The following is a 19,379-nucleotide window of genomic DNA, read 5'->3' as shown; positions in this document are numbered from 1 at the left end:
GCTGTCATGAATATCTGTGTGTAAGTCTTTGTGGGGAAATGCCTAGGAGTGGAATGGCTGGTCACAGGGTGGGTACAAACTTGACTTTGTAGGAGACTGTCAACATGATTTCCACAGGGGTCCGCCCAGCAGTGCCCGATTCCAGCACCTCCACAGCCTCCAGCACTTGGGTGGAACGGTCCAATTTTCTAATTTTCATCACATTAACAAGTATGTAGTGGTATGTCATTGTGCTTTTAATTTCTATTTGCCCGATGACCAATACTGTGGAGTACCTTTTCAGGTGCTTACTTGCTAACTGTACTTCTCTGGCCAAGTATCCAAATTTTTTGCCCATTTTAAAAATCAAACTATTTGTCTTTCTATTTATTAAGTTGTAAGAAGTCTTTACATCTTCTAGAAACAAGTCCTTTGTCAGGTATGTTTTGCAAACATTTTCTGCCTGTCCGTGGCTTATCTTTTCACTTTTATCAGTATTTTTTGAAGTTTTTTTTTTTTTTTTTTGAGACAGAGCGTCTCACTTTGTTGCCCAGGCTAGAGTGAGTGCCGTGGCATCAGCCTAGCTCACAGCAACCTCAAACTCCTCGGCTCAAGCAATCCGTCTGCCTTAGCCTCCCGAGTAGCTGGGACTACAGGCATGCGCCACCATGCCCAGCTAAGTTTTTCTATATACATTAGTTGGCCAATTAATTTCTTTCTATTTATAGTAGAGACGGGGTCTCGCTTTTGCTCAGGCTAGTTTTGAACTCCTGACCTGGAGCAATCCTCCCACCTTGGCCTCCCAGAGTGCTTAGGATTACAGGGGTAAGCCACCGAGCCTGGCCTTTGAAGAAGTTTTTAACTTTGATAAAGACTAATGCATTGGCCAGGCGCGGTGGCTCACACCTGTAATCCTAGCACTCTGGGAGGCCGAGGCAGGTGGATCATTTGAGCTCAGTAGTTCCAGACCAGCCTGAGCAAGAGCGAGACCCCGTCTCTACTATAAATAGAAATAATAAAATATATAGAAAAAATTAGCCGGACATGGTGGCACATGCCTGTAGTCCCAGCTACTCAGGGAGCTGAGGCAGAAGGATTTCCTGAGCCCAGGAAGTTTGAGGTTGCTGTGAGCTAGGCTGATGCCACGGCACTCTAGCCTGGGCAACAAAGTAAGACTCTGTCTCAAAAAAAAAGACATACCTTTTAAACTTTCAATCTCTGAATGTTCATTAGTATAGAGAAATATAATCAATTTTCACATAATCACATCATTTGTGAATATATATACACTTTTACTTGTTCCTTTCTGATCTATATGGTTAATTTGTTTTCTTTATCTAACTGCCCTAGCTGGACCCCCAGTACAATGCTGAATATAGTGGTAAGGGCAGACATCCTTGTCAGTGTCTCCCCATTAAAAACTGCACCAGCTGCAGGTGTTTCTGTAGAGGCTTTTGAATGGGCTGAGAAAGTTCCCTTCTACTGGTACATTGAACATCTGTTTATCAGGAACAGATGCTGGCTTTTGTCATGTGCTCTTTCTGCAGCTGTCAAGATGATAATACATGGCTTTCCTCCTTTACTCTGTTAATACAGTATTAATAATTACATTGACTGATTTTTTAAATTTTAAGTTAATTTGTATTCCCTAGATAAATCCCATGTGGTCATGATTTTTTTTATATAGAATAGTTGCATTTGATTTGCTAAAAAGTTTGCTCAAAATTTTTACAACTGGTAGAGCTGGAGCAAGATGGCCAAATAGAACCTTTCAGCAATCGTTTCCTGACAGGAACATCAACTTGAACAATTTTCTTAAGAACCAAAAAACCAGGTGAGCAATCCCAGTACCAGGTTAACATCACAGCAAGTAAAGCCACACTGAAGAGGGTAAGGAAAGATAGTCTCGTATTGCCTACCCCCCCCCAACCTCCCCACAGCCTCAGCAAAGAATCTGTGTGCTGAGGAGGAGCTCAGCACTGCCCTGTCAGTGGAGCCCAACACAGTGCAGAACTCTGCTGGCACCCACAGAGGGAATGTTGGACCAGCCTTAGGCCAGCTGGGAAGGAAGATGAGTTCTGGCTTCACCATGGGCTGACTAAATAGGCCTGGGGCCGGGAATAAATGTGAGTGGTAGTCAGACCACAAGGATGTGGTCCTTGGTTAAGCCCCAGTGCTGCACTGGTCTCAGAGGCAGTGGAATTGTGGTGCAAATAACACAGTGTGAGACCAGCTGTAGAGGCCAACTGAGTGCCTGTGTCACCCCTCCCCCAACTCCAGGGAGTGTAGCTGGGGGGTGGGGAGAGGACTCCTACCTGGGGGAAGGAGAGAGTACAGAGCACTTTGTCTTGCAACTTGGGTACCAGCTCAGCCACAGTAAAATAAAGCACCAGGCAGACTCTTCAAGCCCCCAGTTTCAGATCTTTGCTCCCTCCGGGTGGTAGTGATTCTAGACCCACCCTAGGCCAGGAGAGAATCCACTCCCCTGAAGGGAAGAACCCAGTTCTGACAGGATTTACCACCTGCTGACTAAAGCAGCCCTGGGCCTTGAATAAACATCCGCTGCAGTCAGGCCTGGGCAATCAGGCAATTATGGCCCTGGGCCTTGGGCAAGCCCCAGTACCGTGGTGGTCTACAAGGCTTCAGGTACAACCCTGTGCAGTGCCAGCTGTGGTGCCCATGGGAAAGCCAACGTGATGCCTCCCTAAACTCCAGGCAGCCCAGTGCAGAGACACTGCTTCTGACTGGGAGAAAGAGAAAGAAGAGAGTGAGAGACTTTGCCTAGTAACCCGGGGAATTCTCCCTTATCTTACTCAAGTTCATCAAGCTGTGTATCTAGGAGTCTTCCAGCGCTGCAGCGTTTCTGGGCCTAGGGCGCCCCCTAGTGCTGAAATGACTAAGTGACTGCAGGCTTAGGCTACAATACTCAAGGTCCTTTGAATTTGTGGACAGCCCTCTCAAGAAGGATGGGAACGACACAGCCAGGCTGTGAAGATTGTGATAAACATCTATCGACCTCTTCAATGCCCTACATCGACAAATGTCAACAAGCATCAAGAACATCTAGGAAAATACGACCTCACCAAACAGACTAATGGAGTAACAGCGACCAATCTTGGAATGAAGATGTGTGACCTTCACATAGGGAATTCAAAATAGCTATCTTGAGAAAGCTCAACAAACTGCAAGATAACACAGGCAGGGAATTCAGAATTCTATCAGAAAAATTTAACAAAGAGATTGAAATAAGAAAAAAAATCACGCAGAAATTCTGGAGGTGAAAAATGCAACTGACAAATTTAACAATGCATCAGTATCTGTCAACATTGAAATGATTGAGCAGAAAAAAGAACTAGTGACTCAAAGACAATATGAAAGTACACAGTCAAAGGAGGAAAAAGGAACAAAAAAGAATGAGGCATGCCAACAAGATCTAGAAAATAGCCTCAAATGGGCCAATTTAAGAGGACACATAGAGAGAAATTGGGGTAAAAAGTTTATTAAAAAAAAATAATAGAGAACTTTCCCAACTTACAGAAAGACATGAATATCCAGGTACAAGATCAAAGAACACCAACCAGATTCCACCCAAATAAGACTACCTGAAGGTACAGAATAGTCAAACTCTCAAAGGTCAAGGATAAAGAAAGGATCCTAAAAGCAGTAAAAGAGAAAAGAAGCAAACAACATATAAAGAAGCTCTGATACCTCAAGCAACAGACTTCTCAGTGGAAACTTTCCAGGCCAGGAAGGAGTGGCATGACATATATAAAATGCTGAAGAAAAAAAAAACTTACAACTTAGAATATTACATCCTGCAGAATTATCCTTCAATCATAAAGGAGAAATACTTTCCGAGACAAATGAAAGCTAAGGAGTTTCATTGACACCAGACCTGACTTACAAGAAATGTTAAAGGGAGTTCTTTAATCTGAAAGAAAAAGAAATTAACAAACATCAAGAAAACATCTTTTTTTTTTTTTTTTTGAGACAGTCTCACTTTGTTGCCCAGGCTAGAGTGCGTGCCGTGGCGTCAGCCTAGCTCACAGCAACCTCAAACTCCTGGTCTCAGGCAATCCTACTACCTCAGCCTCCCAAGTAGCTGGGACTACAGGCATGCGCCACCATGCCCGGATAATTTTTTCTATATATATATTAGTTGCCAATTAATTTCTTTCTATTTATAGTAGAGACGGGTCTTGCTCTTGCTCAGGTTGGTTTCAAACTTGTGAGCTCAAACAATCCGCCTGCCTCGTCCTCCCAGATAGCTAGGATTACAGGTGCGAGCCACCGCGCCCGGCCTCAAGAAATCATCTTACAGTATAAAACTTACCATAATAGTAAGTACACAAACAAATACAGAATACTCTAACACTGTAATTGTAAGTAGGAAAAATAAAAGATAAACCAATCTAAAATAATTACTACAACTTTTTAAGAGATAGATGATATAAATATAGGCTGGGCGCGGTGGCTCATGCCTATAATCCTAGCACTCTGGGAGGCAGAGGCAGGCAGATTGCTCGAGGTCAGGAGTCCAAAACCAGCCTGAGCAAGAACGAGACCCTGTCTCTACTAAAAATAGAAAGAAATTAATTGGCCAACTAAAAATATATAGAAAAAATTAGCCAGGCACGGTGGCACATGCCTGTAGTCCCAGCTACTCGGGAGGCTGAGGCAGGATAGCTTGAGCCCAGGAGTTTGAGGTTGCTGTGAGCTAGGTTGATGCCACAGCACTCTAGCCCAAGAAAACAGAGTGAAACTCTGTCTCAAAAAAAATAAAAATAAAAAAATAAATATAGACAAAAAGTAAAAAATTGGGAGAGATGAAGTTAAAGTAGGGAGTTCTTTTTTTTTTTTGCTTGTTTTCTTTTCTTGTAATCAGAGTTAAGCTGTCATTAGTTTAAACTAATTGGTCACAAGATGTTATTTGCAAGCCTACTGGAACCACAAAACAAAAACCTGTAACAGATTGAGAAAAAATAAAAAGCAAGAAATTAAAACATACTACCAGAGAAAATCACTTTTATGCAAAGGAAGACAGCAGGAAAGGAAGGAAGAAAGGAAGAACCAACAAAACAACCAGAAAACATTAGCTGGGCATGGTGGCACGCCCTAATAGTCCCAGCTACTCAAGAGGGTGAGATGGGAGGGAGGATCAATCACTTGAACTCAGGAGTTCCAGGCTGCAGTGAGCTATGATCATGACACTGCATTCCAGCCTGGGCAATCGAGTAAGACCCTGTCTCTTTAAAAACAAACAAAAAATCCACCAGAAAACAAGTAATTCTGTAATCAAAAGACATAGTGGCTGAATGGATTTTTTAAAAAAAGACCAAACTATGCACTGTCTACAAGAAACTCACTTCACCTATAAAAACATACATAGAAAGAAAAGGATGGAAAAAGATATTCCATGCAAATGGAAACCAAAAGAGCAAAAGGAGCTATATTTATAGCACATAAAATAGATTTCAAGAAAAAATTATAGGCCAGGCGCGATGGCTCATGCCTGTAATCCTAGCACTCTGGGAGGCTGAGGTGGGCAGATCACTCGAGGTCAGGAGTTCGAGACCAACCTCAGAAAGAGCAAGACCCCCCCCCCCCCCGTCTCTACTAAAAATTGAAAGAAATTAGCCAGACAACTAAAAATATATAGAAAAGAATTAGCTGGGCATGGTAACGCATGCCTGTAGTTCCAGCTACTCGGAGGCTGAGGCAGAAGGATTACTTGATCCCAGGAGTTTGAGGCTACAGTGAGGTAGGCTAATGCCATGGCACTCTAGTCTGGGCAATAGAGTGAGACTCTGTCTCAAAAAAAAAACAAAAAACAAAAAAACAAAAAAACTTGGAAAACAAAATGATTGTTTCTAATTTAATGAAAATTTTGGTATTTTTTATTGCTTTCTGTGAATGAGTCATATGCAACTTGAAAAATAGTTCTTGTGGCTCCCAAGGCAAACAGACATGAGTTATATATGTTTCCTGAGGCCCTAGGTTCAAAACTAGCTGGAGTTAAATACAATTCACATGGCAATTTAATGTGTTAACTATATATGACAAACCCATAGCTATTTTCATACTGACTGGGGAAAAACTGAAAGCCTTTCCTCTAAGATCTGGAATAAGACAAGGATGCCCACTTATGCCACTTTTACTCAAAATAGTACCAGAAGTCCCAGTCAGAGCTATTAGACAAGGGAAAGAAAGAAAGGGCATCCAAATTGGAAAAGAAGAAGTCAAATTATCCTTATTTACAGACAATATGATCTTATATTTAGAAAAACCTAAAGACTTCACCAAAAACTATTAGAACTAATAAAAAAAATTCAGTGAAGTTCCAGGAAACAAAATCAACATACAAAAATCAACAGCATTTCTATATGCCAATAGCAAACAATCTAAAAAAGAAACCAATAAAGTAATCCCATTTACAACAGCTACAAATAAAATAAAATACCAAGGGATAAACTTAACCAAAGAAGTGAAAGATCTCCACAATGAAAACTAAAACATCAACACGATAGAAATTGAAGAGGACACAAAAAAGGGAAAGATATTTCATGCTCATAGATTGGAAGAATCAATATTGTTAAAATGTCACACTACTCAAAACTATTTACAAATTCAATATAACCGCTACCAAATTACCAATGACATTCTTCACAGAAACAGAAAAACAAAACTCCTAAAATTTGTATGGAACCACAAAAGTCACTGAATAGCCAAAGTAATCAAGAGTAAAAAGAGGCCGGGCGCGGTGGCTCACGCCTGTAATCCTAGCTCTCTGGGAGGCCGAGGCGGGCGGATTGCTCGAGGTCGGGAGTTCGAAACCAGCCTGAGCAAGAGCGAGACCCCGTCTCTACTATAAATAGAAAGAAACTAATTGGCCAACTAATATATATAGAAAAAATTAGCCGGGCATTGTGGCACATGCCTGTAGTCCCAGCTACTTGGGAGGCTGAGGCAGGAGGATTGCTTGAGCCGAGGAGTTTGAGGTTGCTGTGAGCTAGGCTGACGCCACGGCACTCACTCTAGCCTAGGCAACAAAGCAAGACTCTGTCTCAAAAAAAAAAAAAAAAAAGAGTAAAAAGAATAAAGCTGGAGACATCACATTACCTGACTTTAAATCATACCACAAGGATGTAGGAACCACACAGCACGGTACATGTGTGAAGGTAGACATAAAAGAGAACCCACAAATAAACCCACACATTTATTTATAGTCAACTCATTTTCAACAAAGGCATCGAGAACATAAACTGGGGAAAGGACAGTCTCTTCAATAAATGGTGCTGGGAAAACTAAATGTGTATAGGTAGAACACCAAAACTAGACCCCGATCTTTCACTATATACAAAAATCAAATTAAAATGAATTAAGAACTTAAATCTGGGCTGGGCACAGCAGCTCATGCCTATAGACCTAGCACTCTGGGAGGCTGAGGCAGGAGAATCACTTGAGCTCAGGAGTTTTAGATTACAGTGAGCTATAATGATGCCACTGCACTCTATCCCCAGCAACAGAGTGAGATCCTGTCAAAAAAAATAGGGCAAAAGATCTGAACAGATATTTCTCAAAAGATGACATACAAGTGGCTAACAGGTATATGAAAAAATGCTCAACATTACTACTCTTCAAAGAAATGCAAATTAAAACCACAATGATACAGTGTCATTCCCTTGTAAAACAGTAACAACAACAAAAAACGAGATATCATCTCACTCCAGTTAAAATCACTTTTATCCAAAAGGCAAGGTATATGGATGCTGGCGAGGATATAAAAGGAATCTCATACACTGTTGGTGGGAATGGATAATAAATTAATACTGCCACTAAGGAAAACAGTATGGAGGGTCCTCACAAAACTAAAATAGAACTACCCAACAACCCAGCAATCTCACAGCTGAGTATATACCTAAAAGAAAATAAATCAATATGTTGAAGAGTATCTGAACTCTCATGCTTATTGCAGCACTATTCACAAAAGCTAGGATATGGAATCTGCTGAAGTATACATCAACAGATGAATGGATTTTAAAAATGTAGTAAAGGCCGGGTACAGTGGCTCACACCTGTAAATCTTGGGAGGCCAAGGCAGGAGGACTGCTTGAGGCCAGGAGTTTGAGACCAGAGTGGGCAACATAGCAAGACTCCATCTCTATAAGAAATTTTCAAAAAATTAGCCAGGCATAGTGGTATGTGTGTGCCTATAGTTCCAGCTACTTGAGAGTCTTGAGCCCAGGAGTTTGAGATTGCTATGAGCTGTGATCATCACACCATTGCACTCTGCCCTGGGTGACAGAGTGAGATCCTTTCTCAAGAAAAAAAAAGAAGAAAGAAAATGTGGCATATATACACAATGGAATATTATTCAACCAAAGGAAAGAACGAAATCTTGTCATTTGCAACAACATGATGGTACTGGAGGACATATTCTCACTAATATGTGTGAACTAAAAAAAAAAAAAATTGAACTCATGGAGATAGAGAATAAAATGATGGGTTACCAGAGGCTGGGAAGAGGATGGGGGAAAAAGAGGAAATGGTTAATAGGTACAAAATTACAATAGATATAAAGAGTAAGATCTAGTGTTCAGTAGCACAAGGAGCTGACTATAGTTGCCAATAACTTATTGTATATTTCAAAATAACTGAAAGAGTAGAATTGGAATGTTCCTAATATAAAGAAATGATATGGCCGGGCGCAGTGGCCCACACCTGTAATCCTAGCACTCTGGGAGGCTGAGGCGGGTGGATCCTTCAAGGTCAGGAGTTCAAAACCAGTCTGAGCGAGACCCCGCCTCTACTATAAATAGAAAGAAATTAATCCGCCAACTAAAAATATGTAGAAAATATTAGCCAGGCATGGTGGCACATGCCTGTAGTCTCAGCTACTTGGGAGGGTGAGGCAGTAGGATTGCTTGAGCCCAGGAGATTGAGGTTGCTGTGAGCTAGGCTGATGCCACACACTCACTCTAGCCTGAGCAACAAAGTGAGACTTTGTCTTAAAAAAAAAAAAAATGATAAATGCTTGAGAAAATTGGTAACATAATTACCCTGATTTTATTATTGCACATTATGTTTGTATCAAAATATCACATGTATACCATAAATATGTACAAGTATTATGTATCTATAACTTTTTTTTGAGACAGAGTCTCACTCTGTTGCCTGGGCTAGAGTGCTGTGGTGTCAGCCTAGCTCACAACAACCTCAAACTCCTGGGCTCAAGTGATCCTCCTGCCTCAGCCTCCTGAGTAGCTGGGACTACAGGCATGTACCACCATGCCCGGCTAATATTTTCTACATATTTTTAGTTGGCGAATTAATTTCTTTCTATTTTTTTAGTAGAGACAGGGTCTCACTCTTGCTCAGGTTGGTTTCGAACTCCTGACCTTGAGTGATCCACCCGCCTTAGCCTCTCAGAGTGCTAGGATTACAGGCGTTAGCCACCACACCCAACCTATGTATCTGTTATTAAAAATAAAAAATTTAAAAACAAATAAAACCTTTTTATATCTACGTTCATAGAACGTATCAAACTTTCTCACATCTATCTGGCTTTCCTATTACCGTAATGTTTACCTCATCAAATGAGTTGAGGAATGTTGTCTCTTCAGTTTTCTGCAGAGTTTGCAGAGCAATGGTGCTCAGTGTTTGTTTCATCAGTGACTTCACCTGTGAAGCCACTTGGGCCTGGGGTTTTCCTCATGGAAAGGTTCTCCACTACCAACTGAATGTGCTTATTGGTGATGGAGCTGCTCAGCGCTCTACCCTCATGAACAAAGATGCCCAACACTGAACTCTCCAGATCTGCACTGGCTGGGGGTATGAGCCACTTGTCTTTTCCATGCTATGCTATCCTTTCAGGGAACCAAAGTTCTCCACTGTAACTGTTTAAAGGTTTGTGCTTCTAAGAAATTCTTGGCAACCCTTAGTTCATATGCTCTCCCAGGAGTCCTAAATTTCCTTTTACATCTAAGTCTTCCAATCATTGGAAATGGGATTCATCTGCTTCCACAAAGTTAGCCAACCATCCCATCCTAATACTGATGGGTCCCTACTTTTTTTTGTTGGGACAGAGCCTCCCAGGCTGGAGTGCAATGGTGTCATCATAGCTCACTGCAACCTCAAACTCTGAAGTCAAGTGATCCTGCTGCCTCTGCCTCCTGAGTAGCTAGGACTATAGGTATGTGACACCAAGCCCGGCTAATTTTTCTTATTTTTTGTAGAGATGGGGTCTCGCTGTGTTGTCTAGGCTGGCCTCAAGTGATCCCCCACCTCAGCCTCCCAAAGGGCTGGGAATGCAGGCGTGAACCACCATGCCCAGCTTGTCCCTCTTTTGCTGATTTGCAGTGTTGGTCCTTCTGGAAATGTGCTTCATGGCCTTGCCAGGCCCCACCTCTGCTCTGCTGGCCCCTAATCCAGCCCTGCACTCCTTACAAATGATAGTGGTAGCTCAGTCCCTGACACCTGGTAGCCCAGCTCCCCAACTTCTGCAGGAGTGCTCGGGGCACCCTTCCCTGGGTCACCTTTCGAGCCCAGCTTGCCCAGTCTCCTGAGACTACTGCCTGGTTGGTTATCTCCTTCTCCCAGCCAGGATGACACCACATGTCTGTTTCCATGTTTCCTGGGCCACACTCCCCACAGGCCTCAGGGCCACTGGCAGGGTGAACACCTGCTTTCCTCAGGCCGTTGGCCTCCACCAGGTAAGGTGAGGCACTGGAATTCCACCTCCTACCAGGTTTATCCCAAACCATGCCAGCCTCCAAAAGGAGTCCCCACAGGCTCCAGTCACCCACCTTGGCCAGGGGGGCTGCCTTTCCCCACAGGCCTAAAGGGGCTATTGCCCTCCCTGGTCCTCCAAGGACCACTGCTTCTGCCACTGCTCCTAACAAGACTGCCACCTACCCCATGCCACCCACCAGAACCTGAGGCTCAGGTCTCACACCCCCAGCACCTGAAGCCACCTACCCTCCTCCACCTATGTCTAGGGAACAACATGCTCCATCTCACAGGTGGCCTCCCCTGACCTCTGGGGGTTGGGCCGGGCTTGCTGCCTCTTCACCTCCTTCAGGATGTCCCTGCTGAGACCCCAGACAGAAATCTCCCAGCCGGGTCTCTCCTGCTCTAGCTGCCAAGCTGTCTCCCTCTATTTATCAGACACTTTCTCTGCTCAACATGGCCCTCGGACCTGCTCCTTGGTGCCAGGGTCCGTGAGCTCCACACAGAAGGTGCCCTAGGGCTGGGTGCAGTGGCTCACGCCTGCAATCCTAGCACTCTGGGAGGCCAAGGCAGGTGGATTGCTCAAGGTCAGGAGTTCAAAACCAGCCTGAGCAAGACCCCGTCTCTACTATAAATAGAAAGAAACTAATTGACCAACTAAAAAATACATATAGAAAAAATTAGCCAGGCATGGTGGCGCATGTCTGTAGTCCCAGCTACCCGGGAGGCTGAGGCAGTAGAATCGCTTGAGCCTAGGAGATTGAGGTTGTTGTGACCTAGGCTGACGCCACAGCACTCCCTCTAGCCTAAGCAACAAAGTGAGACTCTGTCTCAAAAAAAAAAAGAACGTGCCCCAGACAGGCGGCACAGGAGCCAGGAAGTCAACTGAGGGTGGTGAGGCCACAGGATGTGTTTGTTGTACCACACAGGCTGACATGGGGTCCAGATGGTGCCCCAAGCCTGGGTTACCCAGCAGGTGACATCAGCTCCTACCAGCTGAGCCACTGCCCAGGCAGGCTGACAGGGAGCCTAGAAACCAAGCTTCAGGTGTCAGAACCTGCAACAGAGCACAGCAGGCTAGGGTACCAAGTTCACAACAGCCTCACCTGCCAGGCGCTTAGGCAGAGCTCAGAACCAAGCCAGACTTGCTCTCCTCACACCCCCCAGGCCACCGGGTGTCCCCTGGCTTCATGCTCACTCCACTCCCTTTCCTCTACTTCCTTTCAGTTTATCCCCATCCCTGCCCCACAACTGTCCATTGTCCACTGAGCAGACCACACCCACCTCAGCCCCCATGTCCTCAGGACCTATTAGAGGCCCCAGTTACCTTCAAGCCCTCCAGCACTGGGGCAGTGTCCTTCAGGGTCTCTGACTGCAGGGTCACATCAGGCATTTCTGGCTGTGGCTCAGCCACTGGCCCCCCAGGGGCAGCTTCTGTTCCTTCCAGCTCAACGTCCTTCTGAAACGCAAGGCCACACCAGCTCAGCACCACGCTGGCCCACATAGGCAGCATGGGTGTGACTGAGAGGCCACACTTGGAAGAGGCCTCTAGGTGACACTGGGTGGTGCAACTGGCACAAGCTTGCCCTGGAGGACTTGCCATGCAGCTGCCCCACAACTGGCCAGGTCCCAAGGCCTTTCTACAGAGGAAGCCAGAGCACCTGCCCTCATCACTGGCCTCTCCCCATGACTCCACGACAACTCCCTGTCACCTGCAGAGCAGGAGGCTGAGTCTGGGGTGGCTGCGCATATAAGTGACCCAGGAGGACCCAGGGCTGAATTGCAGCATAGCCCAGAGCCCGAGGGAACCTGAGTCTCCTCTGCCAGTGCTCCTTTAGGCAAGGCCCCCGATAAGGTGGGCACTGCCTTAGTGCTGAGCTGGGCCCTCTGCAATGACCAGCACCCAGACTAGGGAGAGATGGCCAAGCCACACCCCCTCAGGTCCTACTGTGGCTCTCCTTTGGGAAGGTCCCACACCCAGCCATTCTGCCTCCACTGTGCCACCCTTGCCATTCCAGGAAGGAATAAATAAGACCCAAACTGTGGGGCCAAGTATATGGGCATGAGGGAGTTTCTAGGTGGGCTAGACCAGGACAGCCTCACATCCCACGGAGCTGGGTCAGGCCGCACCCAGCTGCTCACCACTGCCTGTGAGAGCTTCTGCAGCTCCTTCTCCCGGTGCTCCTGCTGGATGGCCGCCTCCTCCTGCAGTGTAGCCTCCAGCTTTGCCTTGTTGTCCACCTGCTCACCTTCCACCTCCGCCGCTTTCACCTGGGCTTCCTTCGCCTTCAGAGAGGAGAGCATATCTGTGAGTGAACCCCAGCAGCCACCTGAGGCCTATGCTGCCCTGGGCCTCTGCCCCTGCCCCGTTATCTCTGAGCGTTGTCTCCATCAGGGCTTCACACAAAAGAGACAGCATGTACTGCTGGGACACCTCCTCTCAACTCTTGGGAAAGGCACAGAGGGTCATCTCCTGTGCCTATCAAATGATTCTTTGATGTTCAGAGAAAGAAGACACACTACTGGCAAAAATGGTGAATGCTGTGTTACAGATGTCCTGTGTACAGCCAACCCACAGCAGGGTCAGGATCCCTCAGGGTGCACTGAGTGATTGTGCCACACTGGATGGGGGGAGGGAGAAATGAGGGGCAGTAGATAGGCCTGGGGGCTCCTGGGTGGGGGCACCCACAGCTGAGGAAGTGAGTGTTTCAGTGCCCCCTCACCCCATCCCAGAAGAGAGGGGGGCTACTTACAAAGTGACCAGGTAAAGGGGTTTCCTGACAACACATACCACGATCTCTGGAAGGGTCTGCAGCGTAGATTTGAGCTGGTCGGCAGGCGAGAGGGTGTCTGGAAGGTACATAGCTCGGGACAGTATGAGCAGTGATGTGGGGATCTCTTGGTGCAGGTGCAGGTCCAGCCACTAGAACGCAAGACCCCAATCTCACCAGACATGCAGCTCCCACTCCACCCACCAGCCTCAGGCCACCCATATCTCCCACCAAGTGGCCCAGGGCTTTCAACCCCAGAATGTTCTTCTACTGTTCTGGTGTGGCTGGGAAGAGGAGGAGAATGGTGCAACAGCCAAAGCAAGACTTGGGCAAATCAGTCTACTGAGCCACCAGAAGGAACTCTCCAGGGAAGATGAACCTTGAGCTTTAATGGCCTGTGTGTTGCTCTATTGCAGTGCCTCAGACAACCACCACCTCAGTAAAGACGCCTGCAGCGCCCAGAGGGTCTTTGGCACCCCTGCAGCAGCCACCAGGGGCCTTAAGAACAGCAAGCAGGCTCTTCCCTTAAAAGCATCGTTAAGTTCACTGAGAAATCAGATGCCACAGCCTGCTACAGGCCAGGTGTCTTCAGGCTGCTTTAGTGACACCAAGACAATCTTCAAATGGACAAAAAAACACTATGACAATGTTTAGACACAAACTGAGCACAGAGCAAGAGATGAGGAAAAAACCCTATGAACAGGGAGGAAATGTTGGGCAGAGGTGGACAGAGAAGAAAAACATGTGAGCACTTCATGCCCAAACCCCTCATGTGCCATCCTCTCTTGAGCGGCCTAGGCAGCAATGGTGCCTGTACCGCCTCCCTCTCACAGACATCTGTGTGTGTGCTGCCTTTGACCCTGCTGTGCTCCAGAAGGCTGGGAATAGCTCCAGGGATGGTCAGCACAACCAGGCCGGGCACGGTGGCTCACACCTGTAATACTAGCACTTTGGGAGGCCAAGGCTGGAGGATCACTCAAGGTCAGGAGTTCGAGACCAGCCTGAGCAAGAGTAAGACTCTGTCTCTACTAAAAATAGAAAGAAATGAGCTGGACAACTAAAAATACATAGAAAAATTTAGCAGGGCACGGTGGCGCATGCCAGTAGTCCCAGCTACTCAGGAAGCTGAGGCAGGAGGATCGCTTGAGCCTAGGAGTCTGAGGTTGCTGTGAGCCAGGCTGATGCCATGGCACTCAAGCCCAGGCAACAGAGTGAGACTCTGTCTCAAAAAACAAAAAAAATAGCACTCTGGGAGGCCGAGGCGGGCGGATTGCTCAAGGTCAGGAGTTCAAAACCAGCCTGAGCGAGACCCCGTCTCTACCATAAAAAATAGAAAGAAATTAATTGGCCAACTAATATATATATATAAAAAAAAATCAGCCGGGCATGGTGGCTTGTGCCTGTAGTCCCAGCTACTCGGGAGGCTGAGGCAGGAGGATCGCCTGAGCCCAGGAGTTTGAGGTTGCTGTGAGCTAGGCTGACGCCATGGCACTCACTCTAGCCTAGGCAAGAAAGCGAGACTCTGTCTCAAAAAAAAAAAAAAAAAAAAAAAAAAAAAGATGCAGCCCATGGACGACAAAGGGGTGAGGATATATCATATGATACTGTTTGTGTTTAAAAGGAGAGGCAGATGTTCAACACTTGAAGGTTGCATGAAAAACTAGACAAGCAGGTGACTGCCAAGAAAGGCAGTGGCAGGGCAGTCGGGAGGGAGATAGGCCTAAGCCCTGCACCCTTTAAGCCTCTTAATGTAAAGAATCAATGGCTGTGGCTGTCACCCACCCAACATACAATCTGCTCCATCTGACAGCATCGGTGCCACACAGACCTGGCATTTCGATTTCTGCCCAAGGCCCTCTCAAGGTGCTGAAAGGCAGGGTGCACTAACACCTGAGTGAGCAAGAGGAAGTCCCCATGTACCAGCTGCTCAGATGGCAGCTGAGAGAAGGGCCAGTTCCAGAAGTCACGCTGGGTCACATTACCCAAACCTTCCCTGGCCACACTTAAGAAAGACAGTCAAAATGTGCCCCAGAAATTTCAAAGGATATGAACCTCTAGCCTAATCTGACTATAGATAACCAAGAGAAGAGTAAGTTACTAAGAATCTCTAAAATCAACCAAAAGCAGATGAGAGGCCAGGCGCGGTGGTTCACACCTGTAATCCTAGCACTCTGGCCGAGGCGGGAGGCCGAGGCGGGAGGATTGTTTAAGCTCAGGAGTTCGAGACCAGACTGAGCAAGAGTGAGACCCCATCTCTACTAAAAAAAAAAAAAAATAGAAACAAATTAACTGGACAGCTAAAAATATATATATATATAAAATTAGCAGGGCATGGTGGCGCATGCCTGTAGTCCCAACTACTTGGGAGGCTGAGGCAGAAGGATCACTTGAGCCCAGGAGTTTGAGGTTGCTGTGAGCTAGGCTGATGCCATGGCATTCTAGCCTGGGCAATAGAGTGAGACTGTCTCAAAAAAAAAACACAAAAAAACAAAAAACAAACCAAAGGCAGATGAGAAAAACCAAAGCAATACTCAAAAGGCTACCAAAGTTGAAAACACGGGGATGCTGTGTATGTGTGGTAGGACCAGAAGGTTAATAGATAGCACCTAACCTCCAGGCATCCCCAGGTAGGCCACAGTGTGGCTTCACCAGACCCATCTCCCCAGAGTTTGAAAAAAGTCTTCAGTGGGTCTTTGATTTTGAAGTTTCCCACAACAAGTCTGCTCAGGTCTGGAAAGAAGAGAAAGCTACGAATCTGCCCGAGCCCACCCTCAGACTCCGCACCTGCTTCAGCTGCTCCCTCAGACGGTCTTCTGTGACGCCCAGGGCCCGCATGCCCCGTACCCGACATGCTGCCTGCAATTCCTTGACGTTCAGGCTGTCCACCCCTTCCTCGGCAATCAGCTAGGAAAGGAAGTCAATTAATTATCAGTGTGAAAGGTCTTCAGTGGTCTATGGTATTTATGGTAACACATATGGGAATAAGCGTCTAAAAGGCTTTGCCAAGAAAAAGACAAATCATCACCACCAAAGCCCAGTTCTAGGTTTGAAGTGAACAAAACCCAGATTGAGGGCTGGGATCTTGGGAAATGCATGATGGTTGGAATAACCCCAAGACACAGATAAGCCACCTTCACGTATATCTGCTTGGGGACGTGGATCTTCTCCTCAGCGGCCCAGAGAAATGGCCCATCTCTCTTGGTGGCAGAACCAGCCCGACCCTGGCTGTGCCTGCCACCTCCTGATAATCATAGTCCAGCATCTACCAAAGCATTCTCAGGGTTCCCAGGATGGAAAAAGAAGGGAGGAGGGAGAGAAGGGGAGGGGCCCAAACACTCTGAAGGCCTATCTTGGCCTCATATCCAAAGGGGCTCCCTCTGCTCCCCCTCAGCCTGAGGTCTTATAACCCAAATCTAAAAATGCAAACAGGAGTCTCAGAGACAAAGAGCACAGAGGCCACACAAGGGGCAACAGGTGAGAAGAGAAGAAACAGAGAAGTAACAACAGGCTGCTCCCAAACAGCTGGGTGCCACTTCATCCATGCCAGGCGGTTCCCAAGTCCGCTCCTCACTGTCACCTCGGTGAGCCCTCTGCCCTCAACCATCCTGTGAGGGAAGTGGTACCACTGCCTCCATTTCTAAAATTAAATGCTTTGACATAATTATAGATATACTGCAGTTCTAACAAAGAATACAGAGATCCCACACTCCATTTACTGGGTTCCCTTAGGCCTAACATCCTACAAAAACACACATCATAACCAGAACACTGTCATCGATCCAGTCAAGACAGAAACAATTCCCATCACCACAAGATCCCTCAAGTTGCCTTTTCCAGACACATTCGTCTCCATGTCTGTAGGTTTACCAGGGAAGAACGTTATAGAAATGAGATCGCTCGGCATGTAACCGGGACATAACCTCGGGGCTCCCTAAAGATCCAGACATTGCTATACGTATCCAAAGTCAGTTCCTTGTTACTGCTAAGGAGCATTCTCCATTCACCCAGTCAAGGACATCTGAGTTATTTCCAGCTTATTTATTATGAATAAAGCTACTTTTTGTTTCTGTATTCGTTTCCTTATCCTCCTGTGGATTATTTGAGCTCTACTCTGATTTCTCTACAGTAGGTTTGAGCCTTTTCAGGGGCTGCTCTGGGGATCATGTTACACTGACATGGCTCATCACAAGGGTTGTCACTTCGCCAGGCCAAAGAAAGTGTAAACGCCCCCATTTATAACAGCATCTCACACATCCCCTCTGCCTGACCAGAACCACATCACTTAGCGCCATCATTCCGCTGCAACCAACCCAGCTCTTTAGAAGGTACAGAGGAGGGGAAGTCTATCATATTAACCCATGATTTCGTCTGCTGTGTCCTTTCTTCCTGATGCTCTGAGGTTCCTTCTCTTAGTGTTTCCCTTCTCTTCACAGAACTTCCTTCAGCCCTTCTTGTAGGGGAGGTCTACTGGTGACAAATTCTTAGTTTACTTTCATCTGAGAAAGTCTCAGTTGCCCCCTCGTTCCTGTATTTTTGCTGGTTATAGACTCTAGGCTGACAGTTCTTTTCTTTCAGCACTTGAAAAATATTGTTCCACCTGCTGTGGACTCCACAGTTCCTGAGAAGAAGCCCAATGTCATTTGAATCATTTTCCCCTGCAGGTAAGACGGCGTTCTCTCTTACTGTTTTCAAAACTATTTGTCTTCAGTGTTCATTAGTTTGACTCTGGTATGTCTCGGTATAAATTTCTTTGGGTTGGCTGGGTGCGGTGGCTCACGCCTGTAATCCTAGCACTCTGGGAGGCTGAGGCGGGCGGATTGCTCGAGGTCAGGAGTTCGAAACCAGCCTGAGAAAGAGCGAGACCACGTCTCTACTATAAATAGAAAGAAATTAATTGTCCAACTAATATATATAGAAAAAATTAGCCGGGCGTGGTGGCGCATGCCTGTAGTCCCAGCTACTCGTGAGGCTGAGGCAGGAGGATTGCTTGAGCCAGGAGTTTGAGGTTGCTATGAGCTAGGCTGACGCCACGGCACTCACTCTAGCCTGGGCAACAAAGCGAGACTCTGTCTCAGGGGAAAAAAAAAAAAAACGTTTCTTTGGGTTTACGCTGTTTGGGGCTCACTCAGCTTCTTAAATTTGCAGGTTTATGTCTCTAACTAAATCTGGGAAGATTTCAGCCATTACTTAGCCAAGTACCTTTCCAGCCCTGCCCTCTTCCTCTGTCTTTCAAAAACTCTGAACACAGATGTTAGACGTTTGCTGTAGAATAGACTATGGGGTTCATTTTTAACTTTTTTCTGTTGTTCAAAGGGGTTGTTTCCATCATTTTATCTTAAAGTTCACTGATTCTGTCTTTTGTCTTCTGCATTCAGCTATTGAGCCCACCTGCTGAGTTTTTTTATTTCAGTTATTGTATTTTTCAGTTCTAAGTTTTCATTTGGTTCTTCTTAGTATCTTTTTTCTTTGCTGGGACTTTCTATTTCCCCAAGTGCTTCAGTCAGTAATGTGACAGCTGCTCTAAAGCCTTTGTCCAGTGTTTTTTATTTTAATTTTAATATTTTTAAAGAATTTCTATTTTTTTCATGAAGGCGTGGGGGGTTGTGAGGAGGGGTATTCAGTTGCCTTCTTTTGTTTCTGTGGAGACAGAGTTTCACTCTGTTGCCCTGAGTAGAGTGCAGTAGTGTCATCATAGCTCATTTAACCTCCAACTCCTGGGCTCTTACACGATCCTCCTGCCTCAGCCTCCCAGGTAGCTGGGATTACAAGTGAATACCACACGCCTAGCTAGGCTTTTTTTTCTTTCTCCTTTTTGGTGGAGACAGGGTCTCACTCTTGCTCAGGCTAGTCTCAAACTCCTGAGCTCAAGCAATCCTCTCGCCTCAGACTCCAAGTGCTTGG

General features: G+C 46.1%; 2 protein-coding genes across 2 annotated transcripts in view; both read right to left on the bottom strand.

The window, feature by feature from the left end:
• The window catches only part of LOC105881641 (stem-loop histone mRNA binding protein), a 230,380-nt gene extending 214,988 nt beyond the window's left edge, over nt 1-15,392 (bottom strand). The window contains exon 1 of the mRNA XM_012783347.3: nt 15,389-15,392. The gene's annotated coding sequence lies outside the window, so the exon portion shown is untranslated. The remainder of the gene's footprint in view (nt 1-15,388) is intronic.
• The window catches only part of LETM1 (leucine zipper and EF-hand containing transmembrane protein 1), a 44,900-nt gene that overhangs the window by 7,798 nt on the left and 17,723 nt on the right, over nt 1-19,379 (bottom strand). Inside the window, exons 7-10 of the mRNA XM_075992900.1 lie at nt 16,263-16,382; nt 13,499-13,630; nt 12,850-12,993; nt 12,035-12,166 (exon numbers count right to left, since the gene is read on the bottom strand). Of these exons, the coding sequence (XP_075849015.1) occupies nt 12,035-12,166; nt 12,850-12,993; nt 13,499-13,630; nt 16,263-16,382 (528 nt within the window). The remainder of the gene's footprint in view (nt 1-12,034; nt 12,167-12,849; nt 12,994-13,498; nt 13,631-16,262; nt 16,383-19,379) is intronic.

Source organism: Microcebus murinus, chromosome 16, assembly GCF_040939455.1.
Source record: "Microcebus murinus isolate Inina chromosome 16, M.murinus_Inina_mat1.0, whole genome shotgun sequence".
Classification (NCBI taxonomy): domain Eukaryota; kingdom Metazoa; phylum Chordata; class Mammalia; order Primates; family Cheirogaleidae; genus Microcebus; species Microcebus murinus.
The sequence above is the reverse complement of the archived record's forward strand: the minus strand, read 5'-3'. Positions and strand labels throughout refer to the sequence as shown.